Raw genomic sequence first — 24,376 nt, 5'->3', positions numbered from 1 at the left:
AGAAAAGAATGTATAGTGATAGTTTTATATATAATAATTCCTTGGAACATAAAAAAAAATGTATATTTTAAATCTTCATAGATACAAAATATTGTTTAACTAATGTGTAAAATAATTATCGTCAATACTTTATAGTTTATATGATTGTTATTATTAATTATAATTAATTATTTTATTTATCATACTTATTCTTTGGATTCTATTGTATGAAATTTCAAATTTTTAATTTCTTGCACTGTCGTAGTATTATTATAACCATTATTTTTTCATATAATTTATAAATTAAAATTTTTAATTTAACTTAACTCTTACTTTCATTATGAACATTAAATCGAATGATTCTTAATTTTCTTTAATTATAATAATATGCTTAATTGTTTGTGTAACTACAACGATTTCCAGAAAATTTCAAAATGTATATATTTATTTTAGTAAAAATATATATTTACATGACATACCAGTTAGGTTACGATATAGGTACGTGTTGGTACGTTATCCAATACAAATAATACTGTACCCACCAATATATTTCATTCATATCCTATTGGTTTGCCATAAGTTACTTACAAATGGGTGTACCAATATGCGTATAGTATCATGTAGCATATATATTTCTATATAGATATACAGCAACTGAGCCACGTGAGAGCAGGGGAAATTAGTTAATGAGTGAAAGAAAGCATCGGTGCGTACCGACTAGAGTACTACGACATTGGGTTAGTCTTGTGTGGCTTGTTGTAAGTACGGTACGACCGCTTGTAGAAAGTGAAATGTGAATATTTTTACTTTTTAAAACCAAACTAAAATTCCGATAAGACTGAACCAGTGTACACTTAACGTTGTAGGGTAGAGTTTGTTTACTAAATACGCAGTGTCGTGTGCATTTGAAGGATAATAAAAACTAATTGGAAAAAAAAAGGTAAGTTCGGTTTTTGATTTATCCATTTATGTTTTATATAATGTTTTCTTAAAAATGAATTCTTAAAAAATTTACAATATTAATATAAGATAAGTTTCTTAGGTACCTAATAATATAACAATATTATTGTATAACAAATATCGTATGGGCGTATGGCGCTCTTGAAAAAGTATAGTAAAATTTAATTAATCATTGTTAGTAATATTAATTCTACAGCATAATAAGTTCCATTTCTTCTTAATATACAATATATTAAGCATCCAAATAAATTCATGTTTATTATTTTGACTCATCAATTATCTGGATGGTGGTTATTATTTATAATTATGATGCCTACACTTTATAATTTTTACAATTTGACACACGTGTGTTGGTGTAACAAACTTAACTTTCATATTATAAACTTTTATTTATTTATTACTGTCGTATAGATGCCTATTATGCAAACAGAAAATTGTAAGGCATAATCTTTATAACAACAATGAAAATATTCGAAAAACTGCTATTCATGCTTATTTAGATAAAATAATATATAATATACCTACCTCTACAAAAAAAATATGAGATATTATATTATATATTATGGTATAATCGTACTATTATAAAAGTAAACATATAAGCAAAGATAGTATATAGTTATAACTTATAATAATATTATTGTTACGGTTAAAAAATTAAACGATGTAACAATAGACTGTTATTTAAATGTCTTACAATACCGGTTTAGACGTCCCAAAAATACGATTAATATAGAAACCATGGGGTGTAAACGGTAGAAACAAAAACCTGTTTAAACATCGGTTGTTTAAAATGGAAAATACATGAATACTTACTATAATATTGGATTATATACACATTTTAATAAAAGAATAAAAAAAAAAAAAATGTTTAAATCGTTTTAATAATTTTGTAAGTACTATGTCATTACTGACATTATCGTGTTCTCGTATTAACCCATGTTTCACGTTGTTTTTTAAAATAAACTTCCGTTTAAGACAAACTTTAATAACAACCATATTATAATATTAAAATATAATATTAAAGTTAACAGTCAATCTTAACGATATACGTTCCTATAAAGACAATACATTAAATATTATATTATATTTTCTTTGCATATTTATAATTTATCTTTGTGAGTTATATCATACCTACTTCATTAGTGTATAGTACAATTATTTAAAGGGATAAATAATTTATAATACATTTTATTAACAATGATTTTTTTTTATATAGTAATCTAAAAATTTTAACAGTTTTAAATTGTTTATACATATACGCATACAAAAAAAATATTGTATAGATACAATTTAATACATATTTCTTGTGTATGTTCTTTCTTTTTATATTTAATAATTAAGTTTTGTAAATAATAATGCATTTAAATAACTAAAATGTCCTTTTTTACTTCGTGTTAATACCTTGTCGCTCTTCGACCCTATAAGTATTATATTTTTTATATTTTCACCATTGTAGAATATTAATTTTAATATATTTATTCTGTGTATGATATCAATAAATTGATTAAACTCCTGATTATTTTTACAATTACCTGTAATAAATAAACAATTTTAAATATTATTTAACAAATGTTTTTTTACAAAAAGTAAAAACATAGTTTTGTACTCTTCAATTGATAAAATATAATAAGTATGATAAAGTGATTAGAACGACAGTTTCATGGATTAGTTGTATGTTTTCACGCTACATATACATTATTTTTAATTTCAATTACCACAAACGTTCGTGACATTGGCGGAAGCATCCGGTAAACTAAGTGAAAGTGTGAGAAACTCATGATTACCACTGATATTTACAATGTCATTAGGTTTAAACATTGAACTGAAAAGCCCAATGCCCTAATGAAAATTATTTTTCTTACAGTTATTTTTCATTTTATCTGCTTTTCAATAATATAGATTCTCCTTCCAATTATTTCCTTTATTAATTTTGCTATACTATTTCGGAACATGCATATATTTAATCAGATAGAAGACGAAACAGTGCGTTTCACCGTTGGGACCTGTCTAGAATAAGTGTTGCAGAAGGGAAAGTAAACTTCGATTCTAAGGTCAATGGCACTCGGAACGTTTAAATGTAATGAAATAATCATATAGTGTTTTATTTCTTTTCGACTAGTTAGTCATATAAAATTATATATATATATGAATTTAGCATTAAAAAAAATTATGGTTCATATGTTCAATAAACATGTAGTATATCGCTTATTGGCTATGTGAGTGAGTTTATATTGGCCGAGCGTTAAAGGAAAACTTTAAAATATTATACTGTTTGTTTAAACATTATTTTGTTCAGTAGGTTTGCAAAAAAAAAATGAGGACAAACAAATTAAGTATAATTTTCTAAACGAATTAATATTTATCAATATTTTTCATAGTTAAATGCTAGACAATGAATTTAGTATAGGTAAATCTAAAATATTAATTATAGAACTGAACATATGTCACACACTTTTATGGTTTTGTGAATGTTATGAGTGTATAATATTCAATACATTTAAATGTTTGACCTGATTTTTTAAATATGTATTATGAAATATAAATTTAAATAAATTTTGAGATTATTTAAAAATATATTGTATAAAACGCATAACTGTTAAATACATTTAAATATATATACGTGTATATACGATAATATATAGTTTAATATGAATTTTTTTTTCAGATGTGGAAAATATCATTCTTGTTTATTATATTACCTCTTATTGTTTACGGTGCTTCCGATAACAATAATGTTCAAATGACAAGAACATCTATTAAAGTAGCCAGAAATCTAGATCCCGATGCTATGGAAACATTGGAAGTAAAAACTCGAACGGGAGATATTGCTACCATAGTTGTAAAAAAACGGGATGGTAGACAGCAATTTACAGAATCAACACCCAAACCAGACTTACAGTTGGTATCAATAAGTAATGGAAATACACCTAAAGTACCAGATCCTGTAGTCATACGATCGGATTCGGTCTATGTTAAAAACCAAAAAGACGAAGAAAAAAAATCTAGAAGTCTTTTTCATGTTGATTCCGACGGTATACCTGTTATTACTGGAGTTAGAGAACCCGACGATGAAAATGACACACAGGTTTGGAGAAACGCAAGAGTTATCAATGGTATTTTAGTTCCAAATACAAATAAAACTAACCAACACGTAGTAAAAGAAGAACATAAACCAGTTGCTCCAATGTTCAATGGCGTTTGGCAAGTATATAAAAAAAAACCTGAGCCAGAAAAAACACAGCCTATTATTGACAACGAACAGCAACATTTTACGGCACAACGAGATACGTACGACGAAAAATATATGACAGATAAGATCCTTGGGTACATAAAAAATATAAACGGAAACATTTTAGGAAATGACCGCACATCCAGGATGTTAGAGCCGAAAATGGAAGCCCGCGTTTTACATGCGCCAAGTATAAGTGTTTTCCCAAATTCTGCCGCATATTCTCCAAAGACAGTGTCAAGGTTATCGTTTGAAGAAAGTGCCAGGACCCCCGTTCTGCAATATGCCCATCCAGAATTAGGCGTTCAAGCGGCAAAATATGAACCACCTGTTCCTGTTCCTGTTGCTGCTATAGAGGAAAATCAAAGAGACGGTAGAAGACAACAAGCACTTTCATATTTTGGTCATGATATTCATGCAGATAGGAGTCCTTACGCATTCGAACCTGGTTTAGAAAAAGAGTCAAGAGTAAAGGTTCCTAAGAAATACACTCCGCATTATAGTTTACCCGAAAAACAGGGAAAATATGGCCCTAGTTATTATATTAACGATGAAGCATCGTTTTGGACCCTAATGAAAAATAAAATGAAAACTAGTTTCGATCAGATGTCCGATTTAACGAGACCCGTAGTCGATCCATTAGTAGAAGCTACACACAAGATTACAGGGAATTTAGGTTTCGGAAACGGAAACCGTGAACTCACTAATGTAGTCAAAGAAAAGCTTGGTATGGTAGCCACGCCATCGATCTTGTTACCTGCACTGGGTTTGGTAGCCGGAGGAGCAGCTTTAGGACTAGGTGCAGTAGCAGTGGGAAGGTTAGTTGATATAATGTTTTTTAAATAATAATAAATAATATCTTTAATTAAAACTAAATAGTACCTAAAAAACTTCGAAATGTTATTCATATTATTGTACACGATACAACAAAAACAAATCAATTCAACTATTGAACAATATTTTAAATCTTGTTTTAATAATAATTTAAAAAAATAGAAATATGCCCGATAATTAAACCTTTTATGCAACACTTATTAAATATGTTCATATTTATATATATATATATATATATGTTATGAATCGAATAAAAACTTATGGTATGTAAAACCATAATTCGTGAAAAAATAAAAATATATTGAAATATTGAGTAAGACTAAACAACGCATAATAATGCACCAACAACACAATAGCAGTTCAACAATTCATTGAAATCCGAAAAATTACGACACCTTTATTTACAAACACACATAATATTATATATACCATTCATAAATCGCATGTAATATGAACAATAACGCATGGTTGATTGTATATGTGTGTGTGTATGTATATATTGTTTAATTTTGCATTTCCCTGAATAAAATAGTAAAACACGTGGAATAATTTAATATTTTGACGAGATGACGGAAAAAAATTAAAAAGAAAAAGGTAGGTACAAAACATAAATATATCAGGGTTTCACTTTTTCCGGATAATCAATTGAATAAATATTTAAGTGACGATATAATATCAACTCCCTCTAAACTGGACAATCACAGAGAAATCGTTCAAATACGTCCATAGCACCAATGACAGATAGCATGACTGAACATTTTGGTTAAATAAAGTATTGAATAACACACAGAGCATGACATTGAAATCAAAATGAAAACGTGGTTGACGGTTAAACAACACAGGACACGTTTCACTTTCCATCCGTTAGAATAAGGACCACTGTTGAATTCTTGTATAGATTCACTAATAAGTAACCGTTACATCTTGCTATTTTTATTGCTTTCTATAAGTTATAACTCCTAGTTTAAGTAAATTATTGAGAGAGCACTGTGCATAAATAATATAGTTTTGAGAAAATATCAGCTGGCTGATCTTTATAACTGTTTAAACATATAAAGTGTTTCCTTCGAAATAATTTGCATTTTTCTTTTAACTATCCGCCTCCATCAGTTTTCTATTTTCAATCAAACTAAATATTATGCAGTTATCAGTGATGGTTTAATTCTATATAATTACCTAATTTAAATCAATTATTATTTCTTTCAAATAATAGAAACTATTATTACACGTTATTACACCAAAAATAGCATACAATTCAAATAATATATTATGAGTTCTATTTCATTATTTATAATTTTATAAATATATGTAACTTATAAAAAAATACAAAAATGTTTATACTTGGAACAACATTATTATCTATGCTATTTATAAAATTTCAATATTTATTGTCCATCATAAAAAGAAATTAAAATCCATTATATTAATTAAATTATTTTATTATATAATATTATAAAGGTATTAAAAATATGTATAATATTGCTTTGATAATAATTAATTAGAAAAAAAAAAAGAAAAAAGGACATTTTAATGTTAAAGTTTTAACTTTAGTAAAAATTAACATCAACATTTATAAAATGACTGTTAATAAATCAATAACAAAATGTCCATTCGCATTTAAGTCTTAATAGTTAATATTGTAAATAAAAAATATTAAAACCCTATTACATTTAATCAATATCTAATTATTAATACCTAATTTCATGTATTTCAGGTACCTCGATTATGACGTAGTAAAAATGAGAAATAATGATGATATAATAGAGTTCCAACGATCATTAAATAGATCTTATCAACCAGTTTTAATACAACCTGCAGAAGAAATAGGAAACAAAGACACGAAAACTGAAAAAGAAGATAAACCTCTAAATAGAAAAAGAAGGTCGTTGTATTACAAAAAAGGAAAACCATATACAAATCGTAAAATTAGAAAAGTTAAAGTAACTCTAAAAACAATATAGTTTCCTTGTAATTATTATAATAGTAAATAATTAAATAGTTTAGTACATAGTATTAGATTTAATATTTAATTATAACTGTACCTAAATAGTTTTAAATTTAAATAGTGGTCATAATAAGTATTTAAAAAATATGTATTACATCATTCAAAGTATGTAATAGGTAACTTACTTATTCATCTGCAAAAATGTGTTATCCTATATATTAATATTATATTATATACTTTACTCGTTGTTATATTGTGTATTTATGATCGTATACTAAATTATTATATATTGGTTTTATATTTCAACCACCACAAATAATTTTGTAAGTAAAAAAGCCAAATTTAATCGTAGGTACCTAAATACCTATAGGTAAGTCCTAGGTATACAAAATTATTTACATTTTTAAGTAACTTATTATAATAAGTTATTACTTATTGTATTTATATTTAATTAAAACATATTTTTTGTTCAATATTTTATATTTGTTTTTATTATGTATATATATTATTTAAAAATTACAATCCATTGTAATTCGAATGTCAAATGAATAAAAGCATGATATATATACGAAAATCGTTTAACCTTTAATTTTAGTATACGTGATACACGAATAGAGCAGTTCACAGAGGACGTTAATTTTTATTTTTTAGTTTATTGTACAATGTTAAATGTACATTGTATGCATATAATCTATGGAGCAAGGCTGCAGAATTAAATAGAATAGCTACAGTTTGTTTAAAAGCTAACTTTTAAAAAATATCAATTTATTCATATTTAAATAATTTTAATAAAATACATTTATAGGTAAGCTAATGACTATATTTAATAAAAATCAATTCTTTATATCATAATATAATAAATGTGTTAGACACAATAGTATAGTGTATTTAAGCTAAAATAAAATTCAAACAATTGATTGGTTACAAGTTACAAATAATAGTTTTTATATTTTAAGCAAAAAATCCATTTAGTATTCAAACCTTATAATGAATAATGATCATCATTAACATAATTTACCAATTTTATCATCAATCAATCAATGATAATGATTACTAATTTATGGTAAAATGTATAATAAGTACTCATATCATTCAATCTATAGCAACAAGATACAATTTGATACACACTCCTATTATATGACCCAGAGAATTATAGAACATTAAACTGGTGGGATTTACTAGACTGTTAAAATAAATCAATTGGTTGGACACTGTGGTAGTCAGCGACGCTGACTCAGCGTCCATGACTATGATAAGCTATATGTGAGTTCAAACGTTATTTTAAAAGGAAAAAGGAAACGCTGCTATAAGAAATTAACAATAACATAAGAGTAGTATATTTTATTTATATTCAATATACCTACCTTTTAGACACTATACTTAATACCTGCATATGCATAATGCATATGTATACATAATTTATACTTTTGTTTCATGAAACAACTAGGTTAGCTCGATTATTTAACTGGAACAAAAAGGTTACAGGTAAACTGTAAAAAATTTTGTGTAATTAAAATATTAACGCTTAAATGAATCCTTCTCGAAATTTTAGTGTTTTGTGTACTTATATCAAATAATATACAAAAAGCTATAGATGTTAGTAACTTAATTTAGTTTAAATTATTCCTATCTCAAAAATCGAAAATAAAAATTTTGAAGTTTTATGTTTTACATCTATCCAAAATTTTAATACATGCTGCTTTACTCATTTTTGCCTGTACTTGTCAGTACACATTTGAACTAATTATATTTAAAATGCTAATGTGCCACAAGTCATCATAACCGATTCATATTCACTAACAGTATTTTGTTATTCAGTAAGTTTTAATTATTTAGATATTATCGTGTCATATTATATGTATAGATGTACTGTATTGTTAAAGTTTATCAACACTTTCATTGTGTAAATTTTAACTTTCTTACATAATAAATAATAATAATACTATACTATTCTACATTAATATAGCTATATTTTCTGAATAGTACATTAGTATCTATTTTTATCAGTAAGATATTGAATCAAAATTAAAATTAAATAAATCATAAAACATAATCTAGGTTATACCATAGAAATCTTTTTATCATAAAATATATAGAAATTATAATTATTTCTATTTTTTGTTATTATTCATTAAGCAATTTAATATAATAATTAATAAATAGTTTCATTTGTAGCATTCAAGCGAAAGTTCAAAAACATAATATGTATGCTAAGTAATTGATTACATAGGAAGGGGATGATATATTACGTAATACCCAATACTAACCCGATTTAAAATAATCAATGTGAACTATTCCTTTCTGAACTTACTCATTGATATTTCAGTGAAATTTCTTGACGTCGCAAAATTCAATTAAATAAGTACAGATATATAAACATTTTAAACAGTATATAAGAGAACAGTTATAAAAAATTATAATAATTGTAATTGAATATATATCATTTAAACATAATATTACACGAAACTATATCTAATTATTAATTTCTGCTAACATACATGTATAAGTTTAATATACTCATATTATAATCATAAAGTTCATGATATACTAATAAAGTAATAAACCACCTGACCTATAACATTAAATTATATTTTATACTTTGACTTATCAAGCTGCAATAAAATAACTTTTGATTAATTAATTCAAATCAGAATGGAATTCACAAAAGATTCAACCGCAAAAATTTAAAAACATTGAAATTTACCGGAGGGTAGAGTTACGTTTTTTAAGTATTCGCGATTGCCGCCAAACGATGGTCGTACAAATTTTGAAAACTCATGTAAAAATTCATACCAATTTCGAACTAAATTATGATGTAGTTAAACGAATGAGTTGATAATTTTTAATCTTGGGTGGTGCTGAAATCACATCAACCCAACCCCACCTATAATTTTTGTTCTATATAACGGGGAATCCAAGATCGTACAAATTTTGTAAACAGTCGTGCAAATTCATACAAATTACATACTAAATATTGGTAAAGAAAATTTTCAAAAATTTGAAATAAGTGGGGCTGGGATGATGTTCGTAACTATAAATTAAACATACATCTTTAATAATTGCTTTCTTAGTAATTAATAAAATATAAAAAAAAAATGAAATCAAGGATTATTGCTTATCAAAAAACAAGAATTTCGATATTTAAATAAATTTATTGCACTCTTGTGAATCAATAAAAGCTTAGTGATTCAAAAAAATGAGAACAAAATAAAAAATAGTACAAAGCATAGTTTTTCTAAATCATTCATTAAATATTTTCTAACAAATTGTATAAAAAGTAAAAAAAAATTATTTTTAAGTATTCTTTAAATTATGTAATTATGTAAACGCATAATTTAAATTGATTTAATTTAAACTAGGTAGGTGCCTACCGAATTAAAATATAAAGTTGTAGTTAATTTATTAAACCAAATATAGTTAGGTATCATATTTTTAATGCGATCTAATTTAACTCAATATAAAATAAAAGTTATGTCGGTAAAATTATATAATGTCTACTATACCGTCTACTATGAATTATTATCGTGTCTTTCAAACACAAATATATGAATATGTACTATATCTATATATCACTACGATCCAGTATCTATACTAACTATTTATATGTATTATATAGGTAGGTACTTACATTTTTCGTACGACTAAAATGTTTATTTTTATTAAACTATGAAAACCTGACATTTTATTTTAATAATAGATATCTAAGTGTCTAATTAATACGAAAAAAAGTATATATATTTAATATAATAAAGATTAAAATTATCTCATTGTATCTAGAAACATCTATAATATATAATAAATATAAATATTTCAACAGGATTATTCAATTAGATTTTGCTAAATTTAAATGGTAATTGAATTTCTTATGAAAACAATTTTATAAAATTACAAAACTTACATAGCAGTTAGCAATTTAGTATACCAAAAATATCATCTGGGATGCTCAATTCATTATTTAACTATATTTTGAATATTTTGAATCATGAACACAATATTATAGTGACACAAATACACAATAATAACAAAACTGTGACTAACAGAATGATATCGATTTAACAATGATCTATTAGTGAAAGGATATTGCTTATATTATTATACCGTATATTTAAAATTGATAAAATATATCGACAAATGAAATCACAACAACAACATTGAATCTGATTGAATGAATTTCTCATCACTAGCTGTTATAGAAAATACTAAAAAATATTTTCTATAGTCTACAGTCTACACCTACATCTTAGCATTGAATTATTATTATTATTATTATTTTGTACTGATGTAGTCTTGACAAATAATTATTACTTTATTTTGAAAAATGTAATTAACAGCAATGGTAATTTTGGAGAGAAGCAGATCAATTATTGATTGTTTTTCGTCTTTGTAAAGATATTTTCAATAAATGATAATGAATAATTATAAAGTAACATGAACATTGTTGAATCTCAACATTGAAATGACAGATATTTAACTATCTATATAGAATTTCAAATATAACGTATAGATAGGTCAAAGCAAAGCTGGAGCCAGCAAAATATTTGAGGGGTTTTGAGTAAGTATAAATATGTTTATAATATTATGTAATAACTAATAAAATATGAAAATATAATAATAAAATATTATAATTTTTAGGAGAGCGGGTGTGAACCCTAACCCCCTCCTGGATAGAGGCTACGACTTTGGGTCAAAGATTTTTAGAGCTATAAACATCAAAAATGATATGTCAAATGTCAACAAAACAAATGTATTTCGTTTTTTCTGTGTTAATTCTTAGTCCGTTTACATCATATTTTTATTAATTGTTAATCGTCAAATATGTCATTAATAAAAACACTTACAAAGTTGAAAATAAAATATGTGTATAATATATAATATATATAGGTATACAGAGTAATTCAACAAGCATGCTAATTATGATTTTTCTATTAACGATGAATGTATTCAAATGTGATTACCATCTATACTATATTTTTTAATTCTTCAGATATTTTTGTTTAGATTTTGGAGTATCTCGTAACTTATGTTTTTTATATGAGAATATTTTTCTGTAAATTATTTAGTGGATAATGTTTTATAAAATGTCGATAAACTTAATTCAACATTTGATTAAATAGATGAGTTTCTCAGTTATTAAAATGTTTTTGTTAAATATAACATAATCCTTCAAAATAATTTAACAAAAATACAAAAATTTTAATAAAGTATTATTATTATTATAGTACTTATTAGAATTTGACCATTTTTATTACAAATGTATAGATTATCTAACATTTTTTCAAATCATTAATCTCCATAGCCCAGCGCTTCTCAACCTGTGGGATGCGGAAAGCTCATAGGTGGTACGCGAAGAAAATCTCCCTTTATAAAAAAAAAACATAAACGTATACATTATTAATAAGCAAAAAAATGGTCAGATGGTACGTAAAAATGTTTAAACTATATAAGTAGTCGCGAATATAAAAAGGTTAAGAACCAACCGCTAAAAAGCCAAGCCTCCCCACATATGGCCATATATTATATTATATTTATCTTTATCATTATGGGCCTATCACAAAAAGTTGAATAACTAAAATACTATACTTGTTTAAATTTTGATGGGTATGTATCATTTTCAAAAAAATAATCCACTAAATAATTTACAGTAGAAAATGAACGTTTTATTTTTAGAATGAACTAAAAAAATAGAACTATATAACTCCACATAAGTAAAAACAAGTACCTAATACAATACATCCTCAATCGTTTGAAAATATGATCTTTATTAAACAAATCAAAAAATTCAAACATCAGATTTTGAATAATTAGGTCCGTTATTGATAAAAAAGGGGGGTTAGCATGCCTTTTGAATCATTCTGTACCTACCAACACATATCGTATTAATCGTATTAGGTATACGTACATTTCAAGCAAACATTCCATCGAATAAATCCATCAAATGCACATCAAGTTAATATTATAATTATAATCAACAAAATAAATTATCCTTTTTATTTATGACAATTTTCGCGCACAAACCAAATTACGTAACTCATAGTTTTATTACTCTCGCTTATAGACATTATATAATTCATACGTGTCACATACCTATACGGTTATACTCTTACATGTCATAAATCGTGCAGCTTATTCACAAAATGCAATGATTTCTTTATAATATTATTATTACATGAATTACGAATGTAATACGCGCCAACACCAGTAATACCTACTAATATACCTATACATTAGTAGTATAATATCATTATTTGCTACAATACATACATTATACGTTATCATACATTCATGAGAGCAACTACTCAAAACGGAACTATCGCCTAATGTAATATAATAATAATATAATATCATATTGTGAGTGTTAATATACGTAGGTTTAATACAATAATAATAGTATTCACCGGTTACAATATCCGGTCAGATGTAATCGGAATCGAAGTGAAAGTCAATTTTTGTTTATTTATGTAAGTCATTCATGTTGGGTGTGTGTATATCGTACATTCGTACATGACGAGCAAACGCTTATCATTCATAAAAACTTTACATATTATAATTTACGAGAAAATGGATTATTATAATAGGTAGAGTGTTAGTAAGCGTTATATTCATTGATGGGAGTCTTTTAGGTTGAAGTGTGTACAGGGGCCGACGGGCAGTCATACCTTGTAGTTATTTTATGTTCACATTTTTTTTTATACATAGTCGCTGTTTTCGATTGCATCAGTATTGATGAAATTGTACACAAACGATTAATGCATATACACATTAATTAAGTAGGTAGGTACTAATGATGATTTAAATGGTTATGTTTTTAAGCTGGTTTCACACGGGGCGGTTTAATCCTGTGCGTCGCAGCTAAAAAACGCGGCGATTTAAAACCGCTTTGGTGGATGTATACACACTAAGAGATTAAATAGCATGCGATTTAAACGCTTTTGAATATTTACCCGCCAAATTTGAAAGGTTTTCATTGTCACTTGAACTTATTATTTCATTAGTCGTGTGGAGAACGTGGTTTGTGTAAATTGTGTCTGTTGTGGTAAAGTATAAAAACAGTTTTTCTCCATCGTTTTGTAAAATGGAAATCTTAGATGATGTTGAAGCAGTTTGTGTAGGGTATATGCTTTATGTAAAAGACAAAAATTAAAACAAAACATTACCACTAAGAGAAAATATTGGGTGTATCTATTGTATATGAAAAGGATTGATGAAGGCCAGTTTCAAGTTAATTTTTTAACTTTGAGATCACACCCGGAGAGTTTTTTAAATATTATCGTATGTCAATCTCGTCGTTCGATTGTCTGGTAAGTTATTAATACATTAGCTTACAAATTATAATACAATAATTTTGAAAATAGAAACACGTGTCCACAGCATAATATATTTACCTACTAACAATATTATTTATTCAATGATCTCAGGTCTCACATATTGGTAAATATCTAATAAAACAACATACGAATATGCAAGTTCCAATTTCACCAGAAGAAAGATTGACTGTCACGTTAAGGTATAGGTACAATTTTAATATTTAATTTTCTTTTGTTCTATAAACCAGTGTACTGGTTCAATATGCCTCAGAATATATCGATGACTTGGTGCACACTTGTTTTAAGTCGCAAAATTTAAATTGTTCAGGAAGGCAAAAAGAAGTTTTTACAGTCAATAATTTTAGATTGCTTTTTACTGCATGTATTAAACCAAATAAAGTAATGAGTAATTAAGTAATAATTACTACAAATAAGTAGGTAACTCAAATCACATATAAATTACTTACAATAAAATGTAATTAAATTTCCATCAAAATACTTAAAAAATAATTTCGTTACAGTAACTTGTAACTTAAGTTAAGTTACTCCCCAACACTGCAGTTAACTATAGTATAACTATATATACCTACCTACATTTGTACCTATAATATTTTGTTGTTGCTGTAACGTATGATTGAAATTGTGTACATATCCAACATTTAAAAAAATAAAAATTATTAAGTATATTTGTATAGAGTAAGTGTTTTCTGTCAATGAATTTGTTCTTATAAAAGTATGGAAACGTACCTATAGCCTAAAAACCTCTCCCCCCACATAAAAATGTTTTTCTGTACGTACCTGTCATAGTCGTGGGTATTGTCTGCGATTAACTAACTCTTAACTTAAATCTCGACTCCTCTGACTTTAAGATCAAAATAATCCGATTTACACTTTTGTTTTTTAATATTAGCCATTTGGGTAGGTACTAATTCGACATGCTCCCTAATTTAACAACACTACTTACCTAATGTTAGTAAAGAATCAAACTTGGCATTTTTTTTATATTCATTTTTAAATAAGAATAATGTTTAATGTTTATGATTAGATAGGTAGCATGCAAGCCTGGTATAGGTACTTAATTATTAAAATATCCACCGATACGGATTTGAAAAAATAAACGAATGTCACACCAGCCCACCAATTTTCTATTGTCAACACTTTTTCCTCCATGAATTGGTACAAAATTAATAATAATAATATGACATCATGCTTATCCACTCTGATGATATCATTCCGTTATCAAATAAAAATAAAATTTATTACTATTATTCATTATAAATAATTGTAATCTTGCATCAATACATTATTATTAAGTTATCCAAAATTAATAAACTTACAAAGTACATTCCAAAAAATAATTACTTGCATTCGATCGAGCTAAAGGTGTAAAAAGCAAAATATTTAAAAACAGGAGACCGTGAACAAGACATTTTCCCAGGTAAGAATAATGACCATCCTCAATAATATTTTGTTATTAATTTAACGTTCGTTTTATTGTCATTGAATTCCACAAGGCACAAAGATAACTAATTATGTTTTTATTATTGTTTGTCCAGTATAAACCTTGGTCTCAGAAATATGTATAAGAAACCGTCTAATCCATTATATGCCAATGTTTCTGGAGTAAAGTATAAGAGTGAAGAGTTGACTGCCCCGGAACCCACCTACTACAATACAGTGACTCATAAATTGCCACAACCTTCCCAAGGCATTTATAGCAATGTGAACTACCATGAAAAATCCAATAACATATATTCTAACATTGCTGAAACAGGCAAACCGACTTATAAAAATGCTCAATATCCATTATATGACAACTTAAAACCATTAGGTTTGATATTGTTATTACTTATTTGAACACCATTTTAATTTAGTTTTAATTATTAATTATATTAATTTAAAGTAGGTAAAGATAACATACACTGTCCTCCATCTCCAGTTAGTTCTAGTTACTCTGAACTTCAAAAAGCAGTTAGTTACGAAGATGATGCAAAAGATTTTGATAATTCTTCTTCTCAAGTAATATATAGACAATAAAAAAGAAAATATCACTATAATTTTATTTTAATTATTATTCCTATTAGGCATCAAAAATGTATGAATCAATCTATGAGCCTATTAATGCTGTTCGTCCACCTAGTGAGTTATCATCTACATATTCAATGAGCAGTCTTTCACAATCCATTACTACTCGTGAACATGAAACCGAAGTTGATTCTTTAACTGATCTCCTTGTAAATTCAATGTCAGTCAACGATGGGAAAAAAAGTTTGGATAGCAATGCAAGTTCTTTAGATTGTAAGTTATCTATTATAATATATAATATTATTTATGTTTAAAAGTTAATTATAATAATTATTAATAAAAATAACCACTTTATTATTTATATCTATATATTAAGGGAATTGTACTAAATGCAATGAAAAAGTAATGGAAGAAGGTCTTGGATGCACAGCAATGGGTAATATATATCATATAAAGTGTTTCACCTGTACCCATTGTGGAGATCAATTGGAAGGCAAACCATTTTATCACATTGATAACAAGCCATACTGTGAAGAGGGTTATTTGGTAACATATTTTATTTATTATATCATAAGTAATAATATAGTGTTGTTTAATATTACACTATAATGTAATCTTGTAGTATTTAATATTAATTTAACATTGATACATAACATCACCTGTAAATAGCTATTTCAAAGTAAATTATTTCCAACTTAATGCTAAGTATGATAAATAACTGTGTACTAAAATTTCATTGAAATTCTAATGAATATATTTGACAAAATATTCTATTAAATAATAATTTCAGTTAATTCAGAAATTTGAGCGTTTCAATATTTTTAGTGTAATAATAACAATTAGTTTCTGTACATGGCACCTATGCTTATATAGATTATTTAAATAACAGTTATCATTAAAATTATGTATTAAAAATAAATTAATATTTGTAAAGTAATTTTTGATGTTTATTAGATATCTTGGTAGCTATATTTATTTTCTTTGTTTCAAATGTATCATTCATTACTTTTATAAAAAAATAAATATTGTTATTTTTATATAGGTAGTAGAATGTGTGTATACTATTAAAATATTATAATTTTATTTGATAATAAATTAAAACAAATATTTTCACATTTACTTTGTATTGTACTCAGGATACACTGGAAAAATGTTCTGTTTGTCAAATACCAATTTTGGATAGAATTCTTAGAGCCACAGGACGCCCATACCATCCACACTGTTTCCGATGTATTGTATGCTCTACATTATTAGATGGTATACCCTTCACTATTGATGCAGCCAATCAAATCTATTGTATTGATGACTTCCATAAGTAAGACATCTTGTATATTTTGGAAAACATAAATAATAGATAATCAAAACTTTAAAAATAACTGAATATTTATTAAATGTGCAGATTCGTTGGGTTAAACATGAAAATATTAATATATTTTTCTATTAGTATTATTTTTACTTAATATTACTATTTATACTTTACTATTTTTACTTAATTTTACTACTCAATTTAAACTTTTTATATTATGAATAGTTTTCTTATTATCATCTATTTCTGTAAAAAATAAAATAGTTGAATAATAAATGAAAAAATATTGAGCAATAAAAAATATTGCTGTTACTTTAAAATATATGCATATAAATATTGAACAACATTTAATGTTAATATAAACACATTTTTTATTCTTAGGAAATTTGCTCCAAAATGTAGTGTATGCCAATTTCCTATTATGCCAGAAGTTGGTCAAGATGAAACTGTAAGATTTGTAGCATTGGATCGAAGTTTCCATGTGCAATGTTATAGATGTGAAGTTAGTATAAAAAAATTAATCTTTAATTTTTTTTTGCTTTAATTTACCATGAATTTATCGAATTTTTTTTTCTAGGATTGTGATACTTTATTAGGATCAGAAGCTGAAGGTAGAGGATGTTATCCATTAGATGATCATGTATTGTGCAAAAGTTGTAATGCTAAAAGAGTTCAAGCTTTAACATCAACCATGATTACTGAGCTTTAAGTAACTATGTCAGAGTTTAACAAAATGTTAGTATTTTTTTAGATAAAAAACAGTAAAAGTTATTGTATACAATATTAGTAACTAATAGTAGATTAAATAACTGATTAGTTATTAGTTTATTACAAATAAATGTTTATAATTCATCTATATCATTTTAAGCATAATATTATTTGTTAGTTGTAATTATTTATTAATTTTTTTGTTGCAGATTCCTAATTTGGACTCAGCAATCTAATGTATATGATTGACTACCAAAGTTAGTTATTAAGCACTATTTGCAAGTCAAATTGTAGCTATTTAAACATCAAAACCATAACCATCATATTAATCCATTATATTTAAATATATTAGTATAATCATGTTTTAATGACATGATTTATAAGTATATAAAGTTTCTGAACAATTATTGATAAATTAGTTGATGGTATTTCACTTGCAGTTAGCAAGTTAGTATTATTAAAATATTTTAGAACACATATTATTGCAATTATTGGATAATTCCTTCTTTTTCTAACTTTTCTATTTTTATTATTATTATTATTTTTTTTTTTACTCTTATCTATATTAGCCATTATATATTGTAATTGTCATTAATCATAATGAATAATTCTCATTCCATACTATTGTTACAGTAATACTTTTATATTTTAAGATTGTTCCAATTGTTGACCACATTCTTTGCTAGTCTATTACTGATAGTAATTTTATAATACAATTTTTGAATTATAATATACTCATTACTTGTATTTATATTAATTTTAAAATATAAACTTTTTTTTTGAAAGTTAAGTAATCATATTACCAGTATATATTTTATATTGATATATGACAAAAATGTATTTAACATCTTGTTAATTTAGTCAACTTAATAATTCATAATATATTATTTATTTGAATTAGATTATTTACTAATGTGTTTGTAGTAATCTATCTAACTGCTATTATTGGTATTATTCTTACAGTCCCATATTTTATACCTTATTATTTATATATATTATAGGTATACTAAAATATATGTAGCCTAGAAAGTGATATAATAGCTATTTAAAATAAATATAATATCAATCACCATTAATTACATGTAATTTGTTGTATTATTATACCTAAATAATTGATAAAACAATTGAGTATAAACAATGATGCTACATTGCCATTTATAAAACTTACATCATTTTATTATCGTATTGTGCATTATTGTCTTTACATAAAATGTGAGAAGTGATTTGAAGATTTGACTCGCGTTATACGCTTAGACATTTTCATACAAGAAAGTTACACAACATATATTAATATAACAATTAAAATAACAAAAAGAATATTTAAAATGAATTGCAAACAATTAATCTTGATTAGAACAAAAATGCAATCAACGTCAATATGTTATATAATGTAAATACTACAATAAGATTTATAGTTAATAATAAATAATTTTAGATTCTGAACGAAGTGATGAATGTATTGATTTTACAATGATGTATGTTTTTTTTTTTTGTTTTTTTTTTTTTGTGTCTGTGTACAGCATAACTAGTCGAAATAATGCTCCAATTTCAAACAATGGGGGTGGTTTCCGATGTAAAAGTGAATATCCTTGGTGCATTATAGAGGTAAAAAGTTAACATTTTCCAACAGTTTTCAAAAAAATCGAGAAAAACAAAAAAAAAATGACGAAAAAACGGCAATTTTTACGCAAAACCAGTTTTCGACCAAATCGATTTTTTTTTATGGTTGTAATTCAAAAACTAATTACTGAAAATACTTGAAATTTTCACCAAATGTTAATGTCAGTGGTATCCGTATATAGTTAAATTTTCAAAAAATTTTGACTTTTTTTGAGTTATTTATAGACCACTGAAATTTTCGATTTTTTTGAGAAATTTTTTTAAAGTGTCGATAAAAAATTTTTGGATGACCAAAAAGTTTTGAAAATTTAATACAAGGTTCCTTATGAGTTGTTTTTAATGTAGCTAAAAAAAATTAAAAATCGTTAGTCACAATTTTTTTTTATAAGCGTTTTTAGTTCAAATTTTTACGAAATCTGTCGAAAACGCGAAAATTTGCAAGTAATTTTAAAGTTGAAAAATCATAAAATTTTTTTCTTTTATAACTAAGTTTTGAAATTTTGGTACAAGGTTTTCCATACATTTTTCTTCAAATATCTGTAAAAAAAACTCTACCGGATTCAGACAAAAAATTTTTATGGGTGTTTGAAATTTAAATTTTTACAAAAACCGCGTTAAATAACAGTTTAGCCTCAAACGATTTTTGATATTTGTTATTATTCAAAAAGTATAAGTCGTAGATACTTGAAAATTTTACCAGTTATTAAGATTCGCGTTTTCTTTACGTGATTTAAATTTCAAAATATTTTGACTTTTTTTGAGCTATTTATAGACAACTGAAATTTTCAATTTTTCTGAAAAAATATTTTTGAAGTGTCGATAAAATTTTTTTGGCCCTATCAAAATACTTGAAAATTTAATACAAAGTTCCTCATATGTTATTCTTATAGTGATTAAAAAATTATAAGAATACATAGGCACAATTTTTTTTTATTAGCATTTGAAGTTCAAATTTTGACGAAAATTCGTCAAAATTATGAATATTTGCGAAATATTTGAAGTTGAAAAATCATAAAATTTTTTGTGTTTATAACTAAGGATTAAAAATACAACACTAAGTTTTCCATAAGTTTACCTTCAAGTATCTATAGAGAAAACTCGAAGCATCATTATAGGAAAAATTTTAAGTGCGTTTGAATTTTAAATTTTAACGAAATAGCGTAACGATAACGATTTATCCTCAAACGATTTTAAATATTGTTATTATTCAAAAAGTATAAGTCGTAGATACTTGAAAATTTTACCAGTTATTAAGATTCGCGTTTTCTTTACGTGATTTAATTTTCAAAATATTTTTTAATATAAGCTGGTTTTTTTAAACCACCTTTTTCACCAACCACTAGAAATTATATCCTAGGCTGACAAATCATCTTCGTTCAGAATCGTTTTTCGTATACAATGATAACTATCATTGGATTCAAATTTAACACTCCTATAATATATAATAATGATCCATACGACACCTAATGTACAGCAGAGCGGTACTCACTTGCCCGCTTTTTTTTTTTAAGTATTTATATTGGCTAGCAATAAGTATTTGTTTTTTTTTTATGTAATAAAAGAATTTATGAATTGAATAAGGCCAGTATTTTGAGTAGGTATGTACACTTTATAACATTTTGTGATCGAAGTAACTACCTATAAGACAAAGAAACAGCACCACAATTTGCAAATATGAAATAACTATCCACGGGTGTGGAGCATAACAATATATTAGTTATCCTGCTTAAAAAATCGTCTTGTATTATAGGATCCGGGGTCAGAATTTAAGAGACGTATTAATAAGGAAGAGTTGGTAATCGCTCTAAACATCACTGCAGTCATCACTTGTTAGCTTTTTATGACACCTAATCTCAATTTTACTATTTTTGAACAAACATATTATTATTTTGTCGTTAATAATTAACATTTCTAAAGATTTAGAGGCTAGAACCTAGATGGTTAGGTAAAAGGGGATATTAAATAAGTAAATTAGAGTGTATTAAATTTTAAAATGTTTATTCTACTTGATCAAAATATTTATGTAATTGTTCAGTTTGTTTTTAATAAGACGTATAATAATAATTATTGATTAAAATTATGTATAATATTATGAATAAATTCTAAATGAAAACTTGCTTCATTTCTTTATAATAAAATAATAAAAAATATTTAGCAATAAAACTACTTGAAAGTAAATTATAATAAAAAAATGCCAACGGCACGTAGTGTTCCCAAGCGGTCACCCATCCAAGTACTAACTACGCCCGACGTTGCTTAACTTCAGTGATCGGACGAGAACTGGTGTATTCAACGTGGTATGGTCGTTGGCGAGAGAATTGTGGTGCTAACTTAAATTTAGATAAACAAACATTTACAAATTATACAATAAAAATAATATTATATATTATTTTTAATATGGACAATTTACTAAAGTTGGACGGACATGTATATTAATACAAAGTCATAAGTTCATAACTCATAATTATTAAAAAAAATACTTAGGTAAGCAACGAGTATTTATCATGCTTCATCCACCAAAAAAGCTGTTCACTTCCATTTTTATCAAAAAATTATTAACTCAGAATAATAATCCTAGAAACCGTAGCGTGGACATCAACATTTTTATTAGGAATTACAAATGTTTCGCAAAAACCACTTGACAACAGTATATTAATAGTTATTTCGTTATTAGGTATATTATGAAAAACTATAGTGCCTAATACGGCCTATTATAAATTTATATTTATATAATAAAATAAGGAGGTTTTTAATGTAAATAAACGTTTTACCTAATAAAATATTAACAAACGGCAGGAATAAAAATAATAATAGTTACATTATGTGAATGGATGGAACTATTAGCAACTTGTATGTTATTCCAGAGGCGTCATATCAATTTTTTTTTTTGGTACGCATAAATATTGAGCAGGCCACTATTTGTTTTTTTTCTTGACATATTTGACATTATTAATATTATAATAGTATAATAATTATTATTAACACAATAAATATAAAGTAAAATTATATAATACAAACAGTAAGCAGTAAAAAAGCTATAAACTTCTAAATTTAATACAAATTAAAAATTCAACAGTCAAATTTAAACAAAAACAATAAACAATTTACAATATAAAGCAATACAATAGATATGCAAAGAATAAATCATACAACGGTTGTGTTGTGATTATAAAAACGTGATCAGTCAATCAATTATAAACTATCATAATAATTGATATTTACATATTAATTTATTATTTTCATATAATTTTTATTTGTTTTGTGGTGTGGCCTAGCGGGCTATGTGCATGTGCCTTGCGGGCCAAAAATTACAATTTAGAATTTTAGGTACGCAAATGTATACATTGCGTACCGCAAATAACGCCCCTGTGTTATTCGAGGATACAATTAATACCTATTTATAATAGATAAAACAATTTGTCTTCTATTATATTACTCATTGTACTATGAAGTGTTGAATCGACATTATTTGACATAATACTATAATTGTGTTCATAAAACACTAAAAAACTGGTATTAAGTCACAATTGCATTATTTAAATCAAATTATTTTCCTTGTCGTTGTAAAAGATGCGTGTACGTACCGTAAAAAAATAAATCTTTTTAGATCCATTTGTAAGTGTAAAGATTGTGTAAATAAAAGTGATGAGCACACGTTGATGAATCATCCTGTATATAGTAGGTATATTAGTATTTATTATATAATAATTAACTCTACTGGAAGGGATTTGATTAATTATTAATTATTATAATTCATACGGTCATATTTTTGAAATTTCGTAACCAATATATATAAATCGTCGTAATAACCACCACAGTGATTAAAAGCATGACATTGATTTTATTATAATACACAGTCCACCTCGACCAAACAATCATAAAAACGGTGCCGAAAACAATATACATAATAATATTTATACATTTATGTAGGTAATGGGTATATTTTAATATTTATATATCATAATGAAAGTAACATACAAAAATATTATTACGATCTAACAATATTACCTACCAACCCACCTAAAATTGTTTAGGACCATTGCATAAAAATATAAGCTCGTGACGCCACTGACCAAGTAACCCAGTATTGTATATATATAAAGTGATTTTTTCAAAAAAACCGTATTTCGTATTTTTTGACATACAATTCGGAGATATTCCATTTTATTGTTGTGCTATACGATACTGCGACACTTTTTTAATGTGTTTAGTGCGTTTGTAAAGTGATGGCGTGAATTTTAAAGTGTGAAAAATACGAAAAACTAGTTTTTTTTTTAAAAAAGTGACAACAAATGGCTATGAAAAAAATGAGAAATATTAATTTGACTTTTTTTACGTTTTTATGCATGTACATTAATAAAGCTACGAAATAAATCATATATGTGAAGTTTTAAATTTGAAAACTTATTCCTTCACCAAGTATTAGACGTAAAGTGATTTTTTCAAAAAAACCGTATTTCGTAATT

The 24,376-nt window shown here is 25.6% G+C and overlaps 2 protein-coding genes and 1 non-coding gene across 4 annotated transcripts; 2 read left to right on the top strand and 1 right to left on the bottom strand.

Moving 5' to 3' along the window:
- The first annotated feature begins 702 nt into the window (after positions 1-702).
- LOC114129797 (uncharacterized) lies at positions 703-7,422 on the top strand. The gene is made up of 3 exons (XM_027994637.2): positions 703-919; positions 3,605-4,986; positions 6,717-7,422. Exons 2-3 carry the CDS (start codon positions 3,605-3,607, stop codon positions 6,961-6,963), a joined length of 1,629 nt encoding a protein of 542 aa, XP_027850438.1. The 5' UTR covers positions 703-919; the 3' UTR covers positions 6,964-7,422.
- An 8,090-nt stretch (positions 7,423-15,512) lies between these two features.
- Positions 15,513-19,366, top strand: LOC114129798 (lipoma-preferred partner homolog). Of its 2 annotated transcripts, none has more exons than XM_027994640.2 (9): positions 15,513-15,689; positions 15,808-16,082; positions 16,158-16,270; positions 16,336-16,549; positions 16,653-16,822; positions 17,413-17,591; positions 17,964-18,084; positions 18,160-18,317; positions 18,500-19,366. In XM_027994640.2, the coding sequence occupies exons 2-8, from the start codon at positions 15,830-15,832 to the stop codon at positions 18,289-18,291; spliced, it is 1,182 nt and encodes a 393-aa protein (XP_027850441.1). In that variant the 5' UTR covers positions 15,513-15,689; positions 15,808-15,829; the 3' UTR covers positions 18,292-18,317; positions 18,500-19,366. The 2 variants fall into 2 exon arrangements, with proteins under 2 accessions (XP_027850441.1, XP_027850440.1); XM_027994639.2 differs by having other exon boundaries at positions 16,155-16,270.
- A 2,736-nt stretch (positions 19,367-22,102) lies between these two features.
- On the bottom strand, positions 22,103-22,221 carry LOC114125704 (5S ribosomal RNA). Its single transcript, XR_007603620.1, has one exon. It is a non-coding gene; the product is annotated as a 5S ribosomal RNA (ribosomal RNA).
- Between the last annotated feature and the right edge of the window lie 2,155 nt (positions 22,222-24,376).

The sequence above is a fragment of the Aphis gossypii genome, chromosome 1, assembly GCF_020184175.1.
Source record: "Aphis gossypii isolate Hap1 chromosome 1, ASM2018417v2, whole genome shotgun sequence".
Classification (NCBI taxonomy): domain Eukaryota; kingdom Metazoa; phylum Arthropoda; class Insecta; order Hemiptera; family Aphididae; genus Aphis; species Aphis gossypii.
The sequence above is the reverse complement of the archived record's forward strand: the minus strand, read 5'-3'. Positions and strand labels throughout refer to the sequence as shown.

What these genes read in the sequence shown, in the direction of transcription:
- LOC114129798 (XM_027994639.2), top strand. Translation starts at nt 15,830, where the DNA reads ATGTATAAGAAACCGTCTAATCCATTATATGCCAATGTTTCTGGAGTA. An exon ending in CAATGCAAGTTCTTTAGATT is followed by an intron (nt 16,550 to 16,652) that starts GTAAGTTATCTA and finishes CTATATATTAAG; the next exon opens with GGAATTGTACTAAATGCAAT. An exon ending in TGTATTGATGACTTCCATAA is followed by an intron (nt 17,592 to 17,963) that starts GTAAGACATCTT and finishes TTTTATTCTTAG; the next exon opens with GAAATTTGCTCCAAAATGTA.
- LOC114129797 (XM_027994637.2), top strand. Translation starts at nt 3,605, where the DNA reads ATGTGGAAAATATCATTCTTGTTTATTATATTACCTCTTATTGTTTAC. An exon ending in GGTGCAGTAGCAGTGGGAAG is followed by an intron (nt 4,987 to 6,716) that starts GTTAGTTGATAT and finishes CATGTATTTCAG; the next exon opens with GTACCTCGATTATGACGTAG.